At 39.7% G+C, this 22,005-nt stretch overlaps 1 protein-coding gene across 5 annotated transcripts in view; it reads right to left on the bottom strand.

The window, feature by feature from the left end:
• The window catches only part of LOC141782633 (dedicator of cytokinesis protein 9), a 99,487-nt gene that overhangs the window by 6,334 nt on the left and 71,148 nt on the right, over positions 1–22,005 (bottom strand). For 3 of the 5 annotated variants that reach the window (XM_074659222.1, XM_074659219.1, XM_074659224.1), the window contains 31 exons: positions 21,815–22,002; positions 21,342–21,407; positions 21,155–21,247; positions 20,940–21,063; positions 20,731–20,849; positions 19,760–19,846; positions 19,537–19,626; positions 17,719–17,834; positions 16,351–16,420; positions 16,130–16,255; positions 15,953–16,024; positions 15,107–15,253; positions 14,931–15,014; positions 14,666–14,777; positions 13,029–13,207; positions 12,806–12,922; positions 11,666–11,777; positions 11,439–11,572; positions 8,336–8,450; positions 8,174–8,240; positions 8,028–8,075; positions 5,462–5,598; positions 3,925–4,040; positions 3,609–3,746; positions 3,342–3,524; positions 2,536–2,649; positions 2,215–2,430; positions 1,938–1,995; positions 1,733–1,839; positions 1,090–1,212; positions 859–972 (listed from right to left, as the gene is read on the bottom strand). In XM_074659222.1, the coding sequence (XP_074515323.1) occupies positions 859–972; positions 1,090–1,212; positions 1,733–1,839; positions 1,938–1,995; positions 2,215–2,430; positions 2,536–2,649; positions 3,342–3,524; positions 3,609–3,746; positions 3,925–4,040; positions 5,462–5,598; positions 8,028–8,075; positions 8,174–8,240; positions 8,336–8,450; positions 11,439–11,572; positions 11,666–11,777; positions 12,806–12,922; positions 13,029–13,207; positions 14,666–14,777; positions 14,931–15,014; positions 15,107–15,253; positions 15,953–16,024; positions 16,130–16,255; positions 16,351–16,420; positions 17,719–17,834; positions 19,537–19,626; positions 19,760–19,846; positions 20,731–20,849; positions 20,940–21,063; positions 21,155–21,247; positions 21,342–21,407; positions 21,815–22,002 (3,572 nt within the window). Of the gene's footprint in view, positions 1–858; positions 973–1,089; positions 1,213–1,732; positions 1,840–1,937; positions 1,996–2,214; positions 2,431–2,535; positions 2,650–3,341; positions 3,525–3,608; positions 3,747–3,924; positions 4,041–5,112; positions 5,157–5,461; positions 5,599–8,027; positions 8,076–8,173; positions 8,241–8,335; positions 8,451–11,438; positions 11,573–11,665; positions 11,778–12,805; positions 12,923–13,028; positions 13,208–14,665; positions 14,778–14,930; positions 15,015–15,106; positions 15,254–15,952; positions 16,025–16,129; positions 16,256–16,350; positions 16,421–17,718; positions 17,835–19,536; positions 19,627–19,759; positions 19,847–20,730; positions 20,850–20,939; positions 21,064–21,154; positions 21,248–21,341; positions 21,408–21,814; positions 22,003–22,005 lie in introns of all 5 variants that reach the window. The other 2 variants (XM_074659225.1, XM_074659223.1) reach the window with 1 other exon arrangement.

Genomic DNA, 22,005 nt, shown 5'->3' with positions numbered 1-22,005 from the left:
TGACAGCCGTAGTTAAAACGTAAATTGTTAAAATCTCTTAAACTTGTGTTAACCACAGACCTCATTTCAAGCATCTAACTAAAAACCCATTCAAAAAACCCATTGACTTCAAGACGAGGGAACCGGAAGTGCTAAATGCTAACTCATTTCTGTGTTTTCGGACTCATTCCTGCACCTCTCTATTGGCTTTCATATTGATTTACCTCAGCCTCTGAGTCAGTAAAGTGGTACTGCTACAGGGGTGTGGACAGCAGAAAATAAAAGTATTATTATTCCATGAAAACTACCTAAGAACTATGAATAAATTCAACACACTACTTCAAACATCACTGATTAGACCACCCAACAAATTATTTCACAACCTACTACAAAAATGAGGGTCAGTATTAAAATCGTACAAACTTAGATCTGTAACACAGAAACACTGGAATGAGTGCAGAAGTGAAAGAGCGACATGCAACACGACTCCAAAAACAGAAAGCAGCGACGGTGGTGACTGATTGTTACTGTAAGCAACAAACTATGACTGAGAGAAGTGCAATGAATTACAGCAGCACCAACACCACACAAAGACCGCTCAGAACGGCTAGCAAGGTCTACTGCACAACTTACCGCTGCCTTCAAAGAGGATAAAAAGCAGAAAAGGGTATTAGAGTGGATCATAAAATGCCACTGCATGTGATCATGCTCTTAAAAATAACAAAGAAACACCTTCAGCAGCTCCCATGCTCATTGTGGATTACTTTGCAACACCAAATTAATACGTGTGCTCTTTTGTGAAATAAAGTTGGATTAATTTCAAATATAGTTAGTGCAGAAATCAAATAAACAACACGTCACAATATCAGTTAAACTCACCTGGCCAAAGAAGGCCACTCTAAAGTAGGTGCCCAGCAGTCTCTTGCATGTGTGCATGACTTCTGTCACTTTGCTGTATGCACGGTGCAGGGTGTCATACAGGTGGGCCAGTTTCTGTGCAAAGTAATAAAAATACCATTAAAAATCTGATTATAATTTGTAGACACTAATGTCACAACCTGGGCTAAACTAGTGGGGATTGTTGTTGGGAGATAAAAACGTTAAAGGTACCTCAAAGTCCCTGCGCTTCTCATAAATGGGGATTATGAGCTTGTAGATGTCGCAGATGAGCTCGTAACGCTCAGCTTTCCACAGTCCATCGGCACACTCCTCCAGAAGCTCCATCAGGACGTCCTGAGGGAACGAGAGAAGGGGAAACAGAAATATAGCTTAAATAAAGTGTTTGATGAGTCTCTTCTATCATGAATAAAGGTGACTATAAGGAAGTGAAGAAAAACACACATCTACATGTACATGTACATTTTTACGAGAGGTCAAGAGCACGCTTACCCAGATAAGAAAAAAAACATCTTGCTTTCAGTTTTCAAATTGTTTGTCCAATGCAAGGAGACATATATAATCAAATTTAGATTATTATATGTTTTAGAGTAGTTATAATGATTTGATTACTAAACTTGTGGGCTTAAGAAATACTATTGGTCCATTGATCCCAATTAAGAATCTATCTGTCCATCTATCTATCCATCCTTCCATCCGTTCATCCATCCATCCATCTATCTATCCATCTATCTGCTTCTTCTTATTTAATTTATTAAAATTCAAACTAACTCATGATGTGATCAAACCACCGACTGCATCCGTATTCAGGTCAATTTGTTCAAATCTTAGCTCGGCCATTAGCAGAGTCACGTACTTCATTGAAATGGACGTCCTGCATGCCGACGTCCTCCATCATCGCTGCTTCTTCATCGATGTTTGGAGTAACGACACGAAACGCTGAGCAGCCCTGCTTGAACATGGCTGCACCCAGAAAGAGATGGGACAATATGTTAACAATCAGCCACATTAGAAAGATTACGCAGAATATACAAAAATAGAGATGCTCTATCGATCATTACCTTTTCTCCGCAGGTATTCTGCCACAAGCGCTGCAACGTGCACATAGCACATGGCCGCCTGTAAACAACAACAACAATAACAACTCAGATCAGATAAGCAGAGTGATGATAGTATTAATTATGTTATAGGCCAGTACGGGTGGGAATCTCCAGATTACGATATTATCACGATACTTAAGTCACGATATGATCTTATTGCGATTGTAAACATTTTGCGATCACGTGTTATACTGGCCACCATAATACCAAAGTCCGTCCTATTCAGTCACACACAGACCTCTGACATGTCTCCGTTCTTCACATGGATCCGGGCCATGCTATCCAGCCAGGTCTTGCGTAGTTCAGGCGTGCTGGCGTAAGACTTGGCGAGGCTGTACTGCAGGTCCACCAGCATCTCTGGATCTCTCTCGTGCTCCTTCATCTGAGCCGTGGCCATCAGAACCGTTCTGATGCGTTTGGTCAGGTCCTTCACGTCCGATGGGAAAGCTGTGTTCTATTAAGGAGAAAGCAGAAATGAGAACAGTCAGCCATGTTATTGCTAGTTTAATCATATCTATTTTAACCAGAACATAAATATGCAAAAAAATGAATTCCTGACCTTAATAGTTTTGTCACTGTTGGCACAGTTGTTGATTATTGACAGAGATTGCTGGAAGCGGGTACTTCCGATACCAATCACATCAGCTATCAACTGACTCACAGCAATAACCACCTAAAGAAAGAGAAAGATACATATTATTATTAGTATTAATTAGGATGATTAAATATTGTTTCACCTTTGCATCTAGTTAAGAATGACTTTACTTTATACAAAATGGTATGGGTAAATATAGTAATAATAATAATTGCAAACTAAACAAATTATTATAAATTATTTTCCATCAAACTAATCATCCAGTTTTCTTTTCTCCTGATCTTATCAAAACCCAAATGTAGAAATGAACTGAAGTGGTAACAGTTCCCTTTGCCACAAAATGGGCTTACACATTTAATGAAAAAAAATTACCATAACGTATTATTATTACACCAAATAATGCATTTCATCACTTATTTGGGAGGGGTAGTGCTGCGTAAAAAGTACTGTTAACATTAATCAAAGATATAGAGAATATAAAAATGCATCGCATTCAACCATGTTTCACAGCTGAGACACCAAACAGAGAGAAGTTATGCATCAAGTTATGGTAGACGCCTATAACATGGCATTACTTCAAAATCCTGTTTATAAGCAATTCTCCCAAAATTAAGAACAATCATGAAGTATGAAGCTGATAAAACAACAAAGTGTGTTTTTTGAGCTGTTAAACAGGGTCCAGGGTCAACACGACATTAGGTTTTAATAATGTGAACATATTGTTTTTAATTCTCTGGACAAACGTTGGAACCACAGGAGGACTATCCCACCTGTAAGTGCGTCCGGACAAAAGACTTGCGCCCTGTGTAGTCAAAGTTGCTCTTCATGAGGAAGTAGAGCAGATGGGCTGCATCGCTGCGGATGGAGCTCAGCTTGGAGTTACAACACTTCAAGATCTCGTAGCAGAAAGCAGCGCACATGTCGGCACGCCCTTCAAAAAATGTGCAGGGGAACTAGAGGGTGAAGAAGACAGACGGGTCGTCAGTGACGAACAACAACAGAGTATTGATGGGCAGGGACACCGACGTCCTTCACACCTTGTAGATGAAGGTGCGCAGTGACGTGAAGACCTGCTTGAGGGCCGTCTCTGACTGATTGATCCGCAGGAAACAGAGGTGCACTTCGAACACCTTCTTCATTAGTGGACTGTGGCCGTGGTCAGAGCACAGCTGGGTCTGTGGAGAACGAGAGCGTCATCTTAGAAACTGATCAAATCTGATTTAAAACACAGGAACAGGAATTCAAATTCACGTTTTTATGAAGCATTCATTACTAGAACGAAAGAACATTTGTTCCGGTGCAAAGTTTACAAGGACAGTTAATGTGTGATAAGTGATATGTTGTGTATGTTACCTTGAATCCCATGATGAAGATGCTCAGCGTGTCCAGGACGGTCAGGCACACTTCAGTAGCGATGTTAGCCTCCAGCAGTGACTGATTTAACACGTCTGCATCTGAGTGACTGTAGGCTAAAGAAGACACAACGGAAAGCTGAAGCTGTTTCACCCCCACCATTACACAGAGAGGCCATTTAAATATCATATCATATCATGTATGATGATGATGATATTACTTTATTGTCAGATCAAGTTTGAAATTTGAAGATACAAGGATACATACATTTAACATACCATTACAATCACCACAGACAATATATCCAAGACCCTTTAACGTATACTTGATCTGCGATTAAGCTCCAAATTTAATTTAGGACTGACTGGTGCGTAAAAGAGTGCGTCAGTCTAACCTTATTAAAAATCGTGGAGCCCCGTATCTCCGGTTTGATGGCAACAACTTGTATTCTCTGTTCAGGACACGGTTGAGGTCAGAGACGACGTTGTTAGCCAGCCTTACTATGTTACTATGGTAGGCTGATTGATTCATAGAGTTTGTCAAGGGGTTGACCTACAGTCTTTGAGCAGATTTTGATTTGATGGAGCAGTTTTGATTTTAAAGTGGTGGACATATACTTATAACATGAGTTTTCAGGATACTCATCTCACACTTTGCACGAGGACGTTTCATACAGACGCGACGAGTTAGACAACATTTAAACAGAACAAAACACAGAGCAAACAGAGCATACTGAGACGCAGTGCGCAGTATGGAGTAAATGTCATATATCTTAAAATATGAGACCTTATTGTTAAAGGCAAAGCTGGAAAATGTCATTATGTTGAAAAGATTAAGTTTCATTCCAAACTGAAACAATCATACTACTTGCAAAATCAATATCATTTATCAAATGAATGGCAACACATTTGATGTTTTTTTTATACTTATGAATTCATTTCAAGCAGTATTTTTGTGAAATACACAGCTAGTATTTTGGAATGAAACCTCTAAATATTTTACATGGATGGCTTTTTTTTCAGAGAATGAAATGTAAAATTAAGTTCAGATGAGCAGATGAGCTGGCCAGAGGGATGAGAAGATTTTGAAAGCTAGTGTTAAGTTAAAATAGGCATGCTCTTAATTTTAACCAAATGAACAAAGCCAGTAACAGTCTGCAAACCGCCTGCTAACCTGATACACTCTTACCATGGTCTACAGATATTCCAAGAATACTTGAAATCTTTCTTACACTGAAAACACAAAGAAACTGTGTTAAATGATGCCATTTAACAGACTGAGCACATAGCTTAAGCCCTTTGGATGGAATAACAACAACACTAAATCAATATAACACCTTAGCCCCAATTTAATCTAATTTACTGATAATGTCTTCTGAGGCGTTTGCTGCTCGACAGCGGGCTGGGTTTAAACAGGATGGATGAGGGTGATGTTGTTGAAAAGCATGAGGAGACTACACAGAGTGAGGCGGAGGAGGGCGGGCGGGCGGGTGGGTCCTCTGGTAGAGGATGTTTGATGAAACGTATGGAGCACTTACTGTGGTTAAAAGTGTATGAGTTATCCAGGCTGCTGAGCTGCTGTAAGCGGGCATGCATCATTCCCGCCCTGTTACGGGACACAGGCAGAGTCTGAGACTTCCGCTCATGTGCTACGGGTCCTGCCCCCTCCTGGCTCCTGATGAGGAAACAGGACAATGTTAGACGAATGGCAGGTTAGTGAAGCAGGTTAGGGTGAATAATACACCATGAGTGGTGTAAATATCACTCAAATGTCCTGAGAGCAAAAGCAGAGTTGCTTGTATTCCAACCTTGGGTCATACTATTCAAATATTTAGCTTATTTGATTTTAAATGTATGATAATAAAACATAACATACCATTTTGGGAGACTTTTATACACTGTAGCATGCAGTAAAGTTGTGCTGTATATATTGTTTTGCATGCAGTTCAATTAGATAATTATCAAAGCAGCATTAAAGGGATAGTTCGTGTGTTTTGTAGTGGCATACTTATCTATAGTCAGTGTATTACCTACAGTAGATGACGGTGGGCACGCCACCAGCTTGGAGAAACAGACAGGAGTTACCACGCAGAAGCAAAGCAATATACTGCTGTGGACGGGGCCGGCAGCAAAATGTATTTTAGTCACCTAAAGAAACAATATCAGTGTAAGTGTACGCTATATTTAGAATATTTTCACTGCTTTACCTTGCTGTCAGACAGCCCTTTCTGACAGGGAACTGAAGCTGTTGTAATCAGTAATCAATCTATGCGCTCGTCAAAGCCACCAGACTCTATTGAAGATGTTTTTAATTTTACCTCGCAGAACACGGGGGTTGCTGGTCTACTGCTGCCTCTATCGGTTAGTTAGTTTGTGCAACTTTGGTGAATTAACCAAAGTCACACAATAACACAAACAAACTAACCGATCGAGGCAGCAGTAGACCAGCAACTCGCGTGTTCTGTGAGTTAAAATTACTTTTTTTGTGGTTGCTTTGACGAGAGCATGGATAACGGCTTCATTTCCCCGTCAGAAATGTAAAATGTATAGCTGTCTCAGGGCAAGAAAAAACTGTGAAAATATTCTAAATATAGCGTACACTTAAACTGACATTGATTTTTTTTAGGTGGGCCTTTCTTTTAGGTGTCTAAAATATGTTTTGCTGTCGGCCCCGTCCACAGCAGTACATTGCTTTGCTTCCATGTGGTAACTCCTGTCTGTTTCTCCAAGCTGACGGCGTGCTGACCGTCATCTAATGAAGGTAATACACTGACTATGGTGCCTCATACAACCCCACTTCAAAACACCCGAACGATCCCTTTAAATCAGTGAGTTATAGCAAACGTCATGCATATAAGAATGAGAGAGACAGATACTATACATGAATTAAGAGCCAGTAGTTGTGTCACAGCACTGCAACTTTTATAGGGTGAGATTAGACATCATGCATTAAGTTTGAGAAAGTCAGTTCCACCTTCAGTCTTACCCAAGCAGGAGAGGGCAGGAGCCAGGTTTTATTTCATTTTGTTAAACTTGCCAGCATTTAGGTGAATAGAGATGGAAACAGTGGTGGGAGGTTAGAGAGAGTGAACACCCAAAGCCCTCTGGGAGTCGAGGCCAGAGCTCCCAAATAGTGGAGAGAGTACAGTGTTTGTGTTTGGATAAATACTTGTCAAATAATTGTGCTCAACAAATAGACACACCCTTTAATGGTCACACACATTAGAAACTCTGTTTTACACTTGATGATCTAAAATGAAGACAATAAGTAGCTACATCATTGTCATATATAGTATGAAGTTTAATGGACAATATTGTACTCCAGGGAATTCATTTTGTTTTCTCATAATAGTAGTAGTATAGTATCTATCTACTAGTACAGTGGTTACATGGAAAGATTGTTGAGTAGCTCAGTTTATTTGAAATAATATGAATTACAATTTGATTTAAAAAAATATGTCACAATTGAGTCACCGTTGAGACAACACATGTTTTAATTTAGAGTGGTGAAAACTAGTTAGGGAGCGGAGTAGAGTAATGTTTTCTAAAACTAATGGATAAAAGGTTAAAATCCTTATCTAAAAGTAATAGATAAACGGTTAAAATCCTTAGCTAAAAGTAATAGATAAACGGTTAAAATCCTTAGCTAAAAGTAATAAATAAATGGTTGAAATATTTAGCTAAAAGTAAAAGATAGATAGTTACATTACAGCAATGGATAAGTGGTTTAAATAGAAATATTTCGCTAAGGAGATAAAAGAATTGGCTAAAAGTAATGAATAAACACATGAAATATTTAGCTAAGTATATAAAAGATTTGGCTAAAACTAATTGATAAAATGTTGAAATAGCTAAAGGAATGGATACACGGTTGACGTATTTAGCTAAATCTAATGGATAAATGGTGAAAAAGCTAAAGTAACAGTTCATAAAATAATGTAAGTTGCGAATGGATAAATGGTTGAAACGTCCAGCTTCTTCAGCAACAAAAACACACAAGAACCACTGTACTAGAAGCCTGAAATCCTTCATCAAGATCTCAACTCGCTCATAAGGTTTTAAAAGAATGGATCTGATGCAACGCTTTCAGATACTGAACATTACCTTGCGATGTATCTCTTCCCCATGTATCTGAACTGATGGAGGCACACTCTGAGGGGAAAAGTAAGTGAAATATCAGTCACAATAAAATCGTAAAACTAAACATTACAATGTCAGGGTTGTCATGAAAGCAATGTAAGGTGTCTTACTCGACTAGAGTGAAGAAGTCCATTAACTCAGCAGATGAAGCCTTGTTCCAGTATGTGAACAGAGCGTCTGGAAGAACACAGATTGACATTGGAGACACGTGAGTGAGCTCAGTGTTTGAGCATCAGACAGAAAGATGTGTGAGTGCAGATAGAGATGTTTACCCTCAGACATGCTTTTGAGCACATGAAGAAAGCACATGAGGAGGCTCTTGATCTCGGACTGGTCCAGTTTATCACATCGCAGCAGGGTACTGCCCAGGGTCGAAGCAGCCTGGCTCTGAGGGACAAAGTATACAGTCAGACAGAGGACAGACGAATATATTATCCTATCAGGGCTCTTTGCTCTGTCTAGCTCCTTTTGCTGCCTCAAGATTAGGGCTGCACAATTAAATCGAATATTAATCACGATCACCATTTCATCACTAAATCAAGCACTTCCTAAAATAACACCTAGAGATGCTCCGTCAATCAGAAGCCGACTGAAGCCGGCCCGTTTTCAGCAGTCTCATATATCCAATTTCTTTTCTACTCAGTAAAAATGAGTATTGGGCGATGGTAAATTATAACTCTATCATGATGCGTTCAAATGTAATCTTGTAAAATGTAGTTTTTAGCAAGAAACTTGAATTAAATTCAGTTGTTTGAAGGAGATGTTTTCATAGCGATATAAAATAGATAATAGAGAGAATTATGACCTATTTAACTTCCCACACTTAGCTCTAAGCAGCTTATAAGATATAATTAGAACTACTAATACCAAGATTTATTAATCAAAGCAAACATTTAAATAAAAATACGATCATTTATTTCCTAATCATTTGAATTGTGTGTTTTTATGCAAATAACCACTATAGATGACAATAACAAAGTAAAAGCATTTAACATTTGACGGTTCTAATGTAGCAGAACATGGAAGTGAAAGCAGCGCTCTCAATAAAAACATTTAGTCTCCAAAATCTATGAATAATCGTGATAAATAATTGGGATCTCAATACTGATAAAAAAATAATCATGATTGTCTTTTTGGCCATAATTGTGCAGCCCTACTCAAGATAAACTACAGGCACTGATTATAGAAACTATTGTTATATTTTGTAATTCTGAAAGAAAAAGGGCATTTACCTTAACATAGCAATTTCAAAATATAAAGATTTTGTAGTTTACAGTTGGTTTTGTCTTTGACCTGTATTGCATTAAAAAATAAGAACTATACGCAGTGCCTTTTAGAGAGGTTATGACATGATCAGTCAGAGTTTTCTGAAGGCCTACACTACACTAGTGGAGTCATTCACTCAGATGTTGTGGGGCTCTATGCATTGTGGAAAAACTGCCGGCGGAAAACAAACAACCATTTCTCCCAGCTGAGGCAGAGAGCAGGGAGCAAACAGAACCAAAGCAGCGGAGCAACAGCTCTACCACAGCGAGGGTTTGGCGATGGACCAAGCACGTTCCTTTGCCAGCAGTTAGTCTAGACCATGACACTAGCTGGGGATGACTTCATGGAAAGCATGAGGCTATGGGCTTTGGCTTCTTAGTGGGTGTTTGGGAGAGTGGAACAGTTCATGGCTAAAGTTAGTTTTCCTGAAAAGGTGGGAAAAAACTGTGAAGCTGTGGTGCAGTTATTTTTGAGAAAGGTCCTTGCGACCAAAACGTTGACTCTTTTTAATAAATGCAGAGGTAGTAAGTGTGTGCGGGAATTGTCTTTTTTCTTTTTTGTTTAGCTAAAGCAGTTTGGGTTGATAGTAATTCCCAAGTGACCTATGAGTGTCGTCATTTTCCCCTTATGCCGTTCCACACATTGTGATAAAAGCTACCACAAATAAAAACAGCGCCAACATAAAATGAAACACACAACAGCACAGACAGTGAAAATCATTTGTGTTTATGACTTCCTCTCAGATTTAGCTCGAGGCTGTGAAAGCAGTGAAAGCAAAAATGACACAGCACACGTGAGAGGAACTTAAAGGGAGAAATCCCTTAAGCGTGCATGCTTATCAACATCTGGAATCCCTTTGAGGCCCTGTGGTACAGCAGCTCTGCTTTATGCCACCAGGCCAAAGCCTGCGAATCATCTGGCAAAGAAAGAGCTTAGGGTTTAGGACGCTAGGACTTTCTCACACACACTCTAAGGGTGCTTTCACACCTAACCTGTTAGGTTCGGTTAAAACGAACCCAGGTCTATTTGCCCGGTTAGTAAGGTTCGTTTGGGCAGGTGATAAAGCTGTAAATCGAACCCTGGTGCGGACCAAACAACCAAGGTCTCGGTCAGCTTCTAAGTGGACTTGTTTGTGGTGTAAAAGCAACCGAACCAACCACAGGATTTTATGATAGCAGATATGTAATTTTAGCATGATTTCAAAAGCTAAACTCCTAATAAATCCATCTGCTGATCATGAAATCTGATTAGGAAGCGATCTATATTGAAGGCCATGTATAGAAACATGTCAGCGTGGGTATTTTCTCTACTTAATAGGTCAAAAGCTGTTAAAACTGTTTTTGTATCCAACTCTGTGTACTTTGTTAGTTCATTAACTCCATTAAAAAGTGTGTGACAGCGATCCCACAGTACGCTGATCATGCGCATGTCCATGCGCTCCCCAACATTCAGACTATGCGTTCGCACCAGTCATCTAGGAGCCTTAAAGAGCTGCATAAACTTGTCACTCACTGGAATTTGATTTATGTTGTGGGTCTTGATAATGCAGGATGACAATCGCCAAAACAGTCCAATCAACGAGTTACCTGTCAGTCTGTATAACTTCATGTTTACTCCTCCTGGTTTGTTTGTCTAAAGGCAGCATGAACAGGAATCGGACCAGAACTAAAGTGCAACAATGTGTAGTTGGTCTGGACTGAATGAACCGAAGTACAGGTGTGAAAGCACCCTAACATTCCCAGATGGGACACTCCTAGGAGGGGGGGGTTGACTGGTGTTTTGTACTTGAAGTGAAATGCTGGACTGCAGGGCGCTCTCTGGCACACAGGGGACAGAGAGCAGGGAGAAGTCCATGGTGGCGCGCTTGGTGCGCACAGAGAGCTCCTCAGTCTCCGTAAAGAAGCGCAGGACATTGACAGAGTGTCTCCGTACAAACCTCTCCGTCTGCCACGGCCAGCGGTACAGGTAAGGTGGGGGAGTTAATGGTACAAGTTAACAAGGGGTGACTTTCTGAGGTGCTTTTGTCACAATAAGGGGACCTCTGGTATGCCTACTAAATGTTGTATAAAATGACTTTACAGGCATCTCGCAGCACTTTCTGAGTTGTACCTTGTCCAGAGAGTTTCCCTTGTCATTGTTCTTCTCAGACAGGCTGTTGCTGGAATCCGTGCTGATGAGTGAGCCGCGGGAGTCGGCGTGCCGCACAGAGTTAATGTTTGGGGTTGACGACGCGTGAGGTGAAGCTGTCAAAAACAAAAAAGGAGCAGTTTTATATTAATATAACACCTACATGTTATATATATTTGGTTATTTTTCAGCATCATCTGTCCACTCACAGGTGCCAGAGATGACCCCAAAAACATCTTTGTGCAAGCTGGTGTCCAGGAAGGTGCTGGATCTGGGAGGTGTCATCAAAGCGTTGGTAAGAAGTGAATCTTCTCTCCCGTTCTGAGGGAAAACATCAGTTTAATGGACACAAACCAGGGTTATTATAGTAAACTAAAACTGAAACTAAAAAGAAAATAAGCAGTGAAAAAATATTTTCAGTAAACTGAAACAAAATAATAACTGTATCCCTTAAGAAAAAACTAAACTAAAATGATATTACCTGGGTAAAAAAAATACTACAAATAAAATAAAAATGAACGTACATTCAATTCAGTTTTAATTTTTTTAACTATAACATATAATAACACTACCAAAAAAAGGAGACAGCATAGCGTGACATTGAACCAGCAGATGGTGCTATAATATGCATCGGACAATAAAGTAGTGCGAAGATTAAACATCATGTATTTTGTGTGTATATGTAGCTACGTCTGAGACATCATAGCTGGCCCTAACTAAAACAAACTAAAACTTACTGTTAAATTAAAACTAAAAATATAAAAACTAAACCTTTCTGATAAACTGAAACTAAACCAAAACTAGCAGATGTGCTCTGAACACTAACTAAAACTAAACTAAAATTAAAGCAAAAAGTAAAAACTAAAGTAACGGCTGAGAAATGCATTGTTATTTTTGTAATAAAGAATCTGAAACGCAGTTTAGTATGATTAATTAACAATAATTAATTAATTATATAATTAATATGATGTGGTTGGAAAACTTGTAATATATGGAAATATTACTGATATTTGTTTATTGAAAAGAAGTGAATATGCTGTATTACACTGAATATGTATGGCTTTATATTACAATTTCCACTGTTTACATTGTCCATGTTGTGTGGGCCTATGTGTGAAATCAAACAATGAGATGTACAGGATAATAACTTATACTCTGAGACGGCTGCAGCACCAATTTCCTTCACGTTTTCTCTCATTACTATGTTTTTCCTTCTCTTCGTGTATTTTATAGTAGTTTTTACTGTGTGGGTATAGATGTCAGGAGGTGTGTTATGTATTTATGATGTGAATGAAAGCTATGTATGGTAGATGAAATATTAAAAAGAAGCCACTAGGTGGCTCCCTTACATTGTTGGAGTGGTTGATGGTGAATGGGGATACTTCCTTCACATTCAGCCGGTTGACGTTCTCTTGGAGCAGACCAAACAAGGGAAAGTACAGGGTGGCCAACCTGGCCTGCTGGCTCTGAAAAACAAATAAATCATCTCAACAGACTTTCTCAAGATCACACACGTCAGATGCTGAAGTGAAATGGAAATGCAAGAGACGGCGGTGAGAAGACGCTGCTTACTTTGGAGGTGTAGCGCTCATCAAATGTGTGCTTGATCATCAGATTCTTCAGCACGTGGATGACAATCTGACGAATCTCCCTGAACTCCTGCAGACCTGCACTGACCTCCCTGAGCAGCAGTCCGACCAAGAAGTGGTTCTTACAGAAGTCATCCGTCAGCGAGTAATCCATCTGGAGGTCTGAGGGAAGAGGACGAGGAGGATGAAGAGAGATTGGTTCATTTCTAATTTAATATAAATCTGAAAATTAAATTAAACAGGAAAGCTTGGGCAGTATACAGATTGTTGATGCCATTAAATCATGGAGATCTCCCTTACTGACAAATGATTCTTGTTGACTTTCATCTAACAATCTATATGAAGCAAAAACCTGGAATTCATGTTTGACAGATTCAGGCTGTGTGACTGAGCTGCTGCTCCACATCAACAGTGATCATTGTAGAAAAAGACAAACAAGATTAAAGCTACTGATGGTTTCCAACATTATCTAAGAAAAGTAAAGCAATCCCAAATCACACTCAAGAGATTCCCCAAAATGACTGTAATCAAGTGAAATGCACTGTTTCGTCTGCTTTAGTGTTTTTAAAACCTGCATTTTAAGCATGCAAGCATTAAAAAGATCAGATCTTTTAGGAATGACAGTAAGTCATAAACTCCAAACCACTTCAAGACAGAAAAAACTACCTGCACACATAATCACCCACATCTGCACAAAGAGACAATCTCAGCTTCTCTACACAAATACAACCGCAAAGTATAAATAGTATAATCTTTCTGTACAGTGTCTTGAAAAAGATAAATAAATCATGACACATCAACCATGCAGCCAAACTGAAAGATAACTGATTGTAGGGCTGCAACTAACGGTTATTTTCATTATCGATTAATCTGTTGATTATTTTTATCGATTAATCGATTAGTTGTTTGGTCTATAAAATGTCAGAAAATAGTGAAAAATGTTGATCAGTGCTTCCCAAAGTCCAAGATGACGTCCTCAAATGTCTTGTTTTGTCCACAACTCAAAGATATTCAGTTTACTGTCATAGAGGAGTAAAGAAACCGGAAAATATTCACATTTAAGAAACTGAAATCAGAGAATGTTGACTTGATTAATCACTTATCAAAATAGTTGGCAATTAATTTAATATATATATTTTAAGATTTTTTTTTTTTTGTCTTTTTGCCTTTATTTGAGAGAGATTGGGGGTTGGATTCGATCCCCGGGCCGCTGCGGTAAGGACTCAGCCTTGGAGAAATGGGGAGCCTGCTCTACCAGGTGAGCTACCAGGGTGCCCCATTAATCAACAGGTAACAACTAATCAATTAATCGTTGCAGCTCTAAATGATCAAGTTTAGATTTTGGAGCGAATCATTTGACCCATTCTGGTCATGGTTGAATGATTAGATGGAAGACTGCTCTTATTGGAGATGACATGCAGCGCACCCTTGCACCTACCTACTACAGTATCACGTGATTCCACCGTATCATTTGGAGATAATAAAGCTAATTAAGGAACACAAAAAAAAAAAGAAGTGCATTCTCTAAGACTGCTGCATCAACAGCAAACCTATTTAATTATATTTTTATTATTTATTTATAAGCTGTAGGATGAAACGTAAATTTGATGATCTCCTCACCTTGAAATCTCAGTATCCTTCCCTTTCCAAATGGCATGGCCAGGTTTAAAGGGACGTAGTGCTCGTGGTTGCACACAACACGCAGGAACTCAAACCTGAACTCAAACAGCGTCTGCATTCAGAAACGACAGAAACCAGTGAGTCAGCTTAAATACAACACTCAAACACAACGTTGTCCAAAACATATATAGAGCACAGCCTTAAATCCTCCATCAGGGCGCTACAATTTCTTTGTATAAATGCTGTTACTGTTTGCATCATGTACCTTTGGGTCTCCAGGCATGAAACAGTTGACATAGTTGTTGATCTGCTTGAACATAAAGCCTCTGTCCATCAAGTTGAAACAGCGCTACAGAAGGACGGGGAAAAGAAAATAAGACATAAATAAGTATATATACACTTTAAAACACCGTGCCAGATACAGTAACTGTGGCTCCTGACCTTGATGAAGACCGCCAGACTGTGGTTGGCGTTCCTGGCAGCATCGAGGTTGTCTTTGTATTTCTGAGTGATGTGTGGCATCATCATGTTGACCAGAGTCTCCACAGTGTGATGGAAGGATGCTGAGAAACGCTGATTCCTTGACAGCTGTAGGACACATCACGGACGTTGGTACAAATGTTATTATACAGCATGAAGTTTAAAAGTGTCTGATGATCCAAGTCGTGAGGCGAGAGATAAACCAAGCTGGATAGAAACGGAAGTTTGTGATGGGAAAAATGTATTAATCCAGTGCAACTAATGGACTGCTGTGAAGATACCAGTGTGTTGGTTTTTGTGTCAAAAAAATTCCATGAAAAGACCAAAACCACAAGTATTGTTTGTATAGCCGAAGCATGATAGAGCTTATTCATCTGTACCATTGTTGTCAGTGAGCCACGCTGTTGCACTGAGACCATGTTCCTTCATTACATGCTGTTGGTTTTGGTCTTTTCGCTGGATTTGTTGACAGTAGCAAAAATGTAGAATATCCCCAGTCTTGTACTGTAACCAAACACAGTTTCCAGACTGGTGTGACCTACTCTTGTGGAGCATTTACTTGCTTCCACCGTGGCCTCCACATAATGCCAGTGGAGGTTAAACACAGGGATGTGGTTGCTTATGGGGTATGAACAAATGCAGCCAATTAAAGTGCACAGCAGTGTGGGACCGACTGTGGATACATAATACTTTGTCTGTGGTACTGCAGCTGTCCACAAGACTTGGCATGTTGTAAACCACAGTGAAGCTCCTAAGCAGTCGTAAAGCAGACATCTCTGAGTCAAACACATGTTGTGGCAGACTTACCTTCACTTTACAGCTCTCAATCAAGTACTGAGCCATGGACTTGACTAAGGCTTCAAAGAAATACCAGGAGTACTGCAGGGCAGACAAACATCAATCAGAGAACAATAAAGAGCAAATTCATATCAGTTATAATCACACACCATGTAATCCTTACATCCTTAAGTACAACTCTGTTACCTTGAGGAGCTTGTTACTCGTGAGGAAGTCAGTGGAAGGCTTCAAGATGGCAGTCATGGCTTTAGCCAACTCCTCGTGCACTGATCGGCCGGTGGAGGACGTGGGTGGCTCGGTCTTGAACACATACTGTATCAGACACATGCAGAGAGAACTATGAGTACTAAAATATACACTAAAAATGATATGATGATGTCACATGATATGTGAAATGTGAATTTTACCTTCACATATGATCTCAGGTAGTGCTCCAACCCTTCCTCGTGGCACTGGGCAACAATGTGAATCATGACTCTGAGAGGAAACAATGGGAAAGGAATGCATGTGTGAGGAAAGGAGCTGCTGGAGGCCTCATTTATTAACAGTTTTTAGTCACACATTTCTTTATTTTAAATTATTACCACAAAGATCTTGCACACCAGAGAGTCTTACTGACGTGGTGTGACAGTGACTACGTTTACATGCACACTAATATTACACTATTATCCCAAATTTGATACAGGTCATGTAAACAGCATATACTGTTCGGATAATCTGAATTAGGCCTTATTCCAAATGGAGCATTTTCCAATTAAAACATGTGGGATATGCTGATATTTTCAGGTTTTAGGGGCATTTTTCGGACATGTATACAGTGCATTCAGAATATGCGTCTCAATTGGGGTTTTTACGGCAGTTTGCGACACACGGCCTCTAGCCTGTTTACATTCAGGTGTGTGCGTTGTACACAAACCAACTAGCCGACATTTGCAGAGATGCATGCCCAACAGAAAAGCCCACATTTCTGGTAGGAAGGAAAACATTATGGTTTTTGGATATGCACAAATATCGCAACGCCGACCTTTTCAAGAAGGCGGTTGAAGGAGTGAAAGAGGGAGGCTGTGTTTGCACGGCCGAACAAGTCCGCCATCGGTTACGTTAATCGTAAAGTATGCACGGCTGCATGTAAATGGGAATATTAGTGGAATATTCATTTTCATTAGCCATGTAAACAGCTTAGAAAGAATATTGTCTTTTGTTTTTGGAATAAGGTCAAAAAACTGAATATTTTGTGCATGTAAATGTAGTCAACAAACAAAACAACCTGCTGAGTGCAGGACCTCCATCATGACCTCCATCAGGCAAAATATGTTAATCATCATTTTGGTGTTTTCACAGTCAAGAATTTAAAAATAGTTGTAATTTATGGAAACAATCGTTGAAAATCTGCAAATTTCACATCAAAAGCATCTTCCTACAGAGTTCCCTTTGATATATAAATGCTCAAAGTGTGATATATGTACAATTCTGTTAATTTGTTTGTCATCATTTACATGGAATTACTTGATTTTTAGTCAAGTTTATTTGTATAACAACTGGAGTTGAGCAAAGTGCCGTACAAGTTAAGGTGAACAGCGAGTAAAATATCATCGACAAAAGCTACAAAACAACGATTGGTTGCAATGGAAAAATACAAGGTCAAAATTATAATATGTGCACCTAACAAACAGAATAAAACTTGTAAGAGCGATTTATAAAAATAAAAGTTCTAAAATACTAAAAGATGATTTTAAGCTGTTGTTTAGTCTATAGATCGCCTCAGGGAAACTTGCCTGGTGACGTTGACTGCCACGTCCTCTTGGGTGGCGCTGGTCAGCACCCTGAACAGCTGATTCAGGGTGGTGGGCAGGAACTTGATCATCACATGGCTCTCCATGGCATGCAGACTCTGAGGGTAAAACATCACAGAGATATGTTTATGTAGCGTTTGACTGCATGGCTCTTTGGGTATAATGAGGGGAATAAATGCAGAAAACCGTGACATGATCTTCTCTCATCGCTCAAATAAAGAGCACAGAAGAAACTTATCTAAGAACAACAACAACAACAACAGGAGGATATGAGAGAAAAACACGGTGCTAATCACCTAAGACTTATGCTTCAGTTAACTGGAACATGGCAGAGTGTACTGGAGGTACTGGTGCGTCATTGCCGTGTACAGGAAGCCAACACAAGCTCTGCATTCGTTTGGCGAGCTGCCAGTCAACATGGCTGACCTGCTGTTTGACCCTCTGGCTATTGTTTGTGTTCACTGCTGTGTTTACATTAGAACCCAAGAGATGCATTGGCCTAAGTGTCGCTCTGCGTGTCAATGTCTGCCAGGGGAAGAGTGACCCGAGTTTCCCATGAACTGAAATAAGAGTGAGCGATGGAAAAGGTGATAACTGAGCAACAAGTACCACAGAAAAAAAGTGGAAAAAGAATCACGCCAGCTGGAGGTTGATGTTTGACAGATTTACTGGTAACGGCCTAATCGTTGCAGGTATGGAATAATTAAATCCTGTATAAACAGCAATAGAAAAAGCCCTTCACAAACTGTCCAGAAGAATGCGCTGTTGGCGAGCTACAGCTCAAAGTAGAACATTAATCTCCACGTGACTCAACTCCAATCAAGAGTGACAGCCCGCGGTTTCATGGTGAGTATGAGCTACATACCTGAACAAGTTAATACATAGAAGTTAAAGTGTGAAAACATGGCTGACCTTTCCCTTTAGGTATCCAAAAAAGTATCAAATGTCTTTCTGTTCAGACTTAATTCCCAATCCTCTATTTATGCGTCCTTGCAGAGCTTGTGCACTCAGTTATACGGTATATGCCAACACTGAAATGTAGCCTGTATGTCAACATTGTGGATTTAAATATGACTCAGTGTAGCATTACGGTTCTCTCAAACATGTACAGCCATTACTAGACAATTAATTCACCTACAATACAGACAAAACGTCTACACATTTTTTTTTAGAAATAAATATTATCAAGCAAAACTATATAATTCCAATAAAACTGAATGCATATTTGAGAAAATTTTATTTACATAATATCTAAAATAGTTTGGGGCTGGCCTATATTACTAACTCTTTGTCGTTTTATAATCCTTTACGGCCTCTTAGAGCTTCTGCTGCCATTTTTTAAAATACAAACTATCACACAAATAAGAAAAGCAGCATCTCAGCCTTTTTTAACTCTGCACCAAAACTGTGGAATTCCCTACCAAGGCTCTAAGAGATGCGAGCTCTGTGAACATTTATTCAGCATTGCCTTTAACTAGCTGTCACTCTACCTTTGTTTTATACTTATCTTTTACAGGTTTTATTGTTCTTACACCTCGATTTGTTTTATTGTTTGGTTTTATCATTCAGTATATGCACCTTTTAATCTGTCTGTTTTTATTCTTTTCTTTTGTTTTCTTCACTTTCTTGTAAAGCATTTGAACTACTCCCCCTGTATGAAAGGTGCTTTATAAATAAAGTTTATGATTACTATTAAATTAATTGAAGAAAAAGCATTAATGTTTTTGCTTTAATATTAACTGGCATGCATTAAAGTCAGTATTTGTACTGAATCCCTTGCTTTTATACTCATCGCTTTACCTTCAGGTATTTGACCAGTTCTCCTCCTGACACCTGCGCTGCAGGCGTGGTGCTCTTAAAGTGATGAAAGAAATTGTGCAAATGTTGATCCTGTGAGAGACAAAAAGAAGGTCAGACTACAGAGGTTTACTCCATGAAGCTGGGTTGTAATGAAACCACAGCACAAATTCAGATTTGACAACAAAAAAGAAGAAAAAGAGAAGAAAGTTTGTTAAAAACTAACCTGAGTGTAGACGGTGGACACGAGGTGAGTGGACACCTTAAATAAAGGCTTGCCTCCATCCACCCATTTGACTTCAGGGCCTGAATGCTGTACAAAGAAAAAACAACAATTCTTCACTCAATACTTCAATAAATATTCTGCAGTAAGTTCATGTCATAGGCCTCGTTTCAGCGCAGGAACTTTCCCCCGGAACTAGGAACCTTTTGAGGAACTCATTGTGTTTCGACTGCAGGGACCAGAGTCTAAATTAAGTTCTAGGGCCTTTTTTTGGGGCCATTTTACCTCCCTGGTGGAGGATTTCTCGTTGTTTGATGACATTGTAAGCAAAGTTAGTCTCTGCTGTCGGCTTCCTAACTCATTAAAAAAAAGACAGAGAGAAAAAGAGAGAGAGATATATAGAGCGAGGGTGAGCGGTAACGTTAGAAGAAGAAGAAGACAGCGCGGCGGTGCTGTGAATGAGCGAAAGAAAAGTTATTACCTGACTGTTTCACGGCGGTTACGTTCTAAAGCACAAATAAATAACCATTTAACACTCAACAGAGGATTTACTGTGAAGACAGACGCTCTTAGTTTAATTTTCCTCCTCTTGCATCAGTAAATATATGCAGCAGTAAACGGCGTCGCAGTGAGACAAAAAGTTTATTTCACATTGAACTGCAGGCTGTAGAGTGTGTTTACCGCTGTGACCACCAGCAGTCCTTGTCTCATGTCATGTTGCTTTTTCATACGTCAGCGGACTAATTTCCACGGGTCTTTAAACCACCTTTTAGTGGAAATCTGGCTATTATCTCTACAGATATGCCCTTTTGTTGCAGACGTTCATATCCCATTAAAAGTCAAGTTTTTATATTGTGGGTTGTGGCTTTCATCAAAACATGTTTATTTAAATAAGCTTTGCACTAAAGAATGAAAAAGAGAGGACAAAACTTGAACTCTGAGTAGATGAGGCCAAGCTTGAGGATGCACTCTACCTTGCTGGCACCCTCCTGACAGTTGAGGTATCCAGCAGGCAGGTTGGCGGCCACAGGGATCTGACTCTCATTCAAGGTCACCCGGCCATCTTTCAGCAGGGGGAGCCAGGCGTAACCCACTGAGAGCAGAGACAGATAGTCAGCTAAGAGCCAGTAAAAATACACACAAAATACAGATATTTTAAATGATGATTGTGAATCAGTGTTACCTTGAGCGTCAACCAGGTCTCTCTTTTTGGTGCTGGCCTTGCTGTTGCTGTCACAGCTGACGTGGTGGAAGGTGAAGAGCAGATGGTGTTTCTCGTTGAGCTGGGTTGGCAGCTCAATCTTAAACTAAAGGAATAACAGCACAAATAAACATTCAGTCATTGATTGTATTGACTTACCTTTTCCGTTTTAAGACATTTGTTGCAGTGTGTCTCACCTCATCGTAGAATTCGGGGTTTTGCTGGTGATGTAATACTCCAGCGAAGGCATTTTTGGTAAACAAGGGTCCTCCAGGTCGGCCGTAGATGCACTGTGAAATGATAACAATAGTTGGTTGGCTCCTGTGATGGGAGGGGTTGCCCTTTGGGGATTTGGAAGCACTTCCAGGATAGATTTGAGTTTACCTTCAGTGAAACAGCCTCTTCCTCATCCGAGTCCTTGAACTCAATGCAGACAGCTATGTTTCTAGCCTGAGGACAGACACAAGGAGCAAAAATGACCCAGTTAGCCACAATATGAGAGAAAATAGCTGTAGCTTTAGACCACAAGAACTTAAAGGGTGGGTCCAATTTGTGTTCTGTATACTGTATACAGTATGTAGCAGCGTCATCATGCAGAAAGTCAGCTGGTGTTTCTTATGTATTCAAATCCAAACACTCAAATACATAAGAAACGTCACTGTGAAGCTACAGATGATATAAAAACCTCAAAAAACTCAAAAATAATGGACCTGCCCTTAAGTTAGAGAATCTCTCCAGTAACAATATCAAAATTTTACGGTCTAACATAGGAAACTTTTGGGCTACATATGGAGGACATAATTCCTCCTCTAGTGTCAATTAACCTGCCAAGTAACACTAATAAAAGTTTGTGATACCTTTGCGAATGACTTTTGGCTGTCGTACTTCAAGTGCTTTGGGTAGACGTAGAGGTGATTGTTGTAGATGGTGAAAGGCTGAGAACATTTGGCTATGCACGGCACAAACTCCTCCACTTCAAAGAAGATGCTGGTCTTCTCGCTGACATCAAACTGCTTCACAGGAATGTAGGATGAGGTAACACAATCTA

This window comes from Sebastes fasciatus, chromosome 14 (genome assembly GCF_043250625.1).
Source record: "Sebastes fasciatus isolate fSebFas1 chromosome 14, fSebFas1.pri, whole genome shotgun sequence".
NCBI lineage: Eukaryota > Metazoa > Chordata > Actinopteri > Perciformes > Sebastidae > Sebastes > Sebastes fasciatus.
Note: the sequence above shows the minus strand (reverse complement) of the source record. Positions and strands in the feature narration are given on the sequence as shown.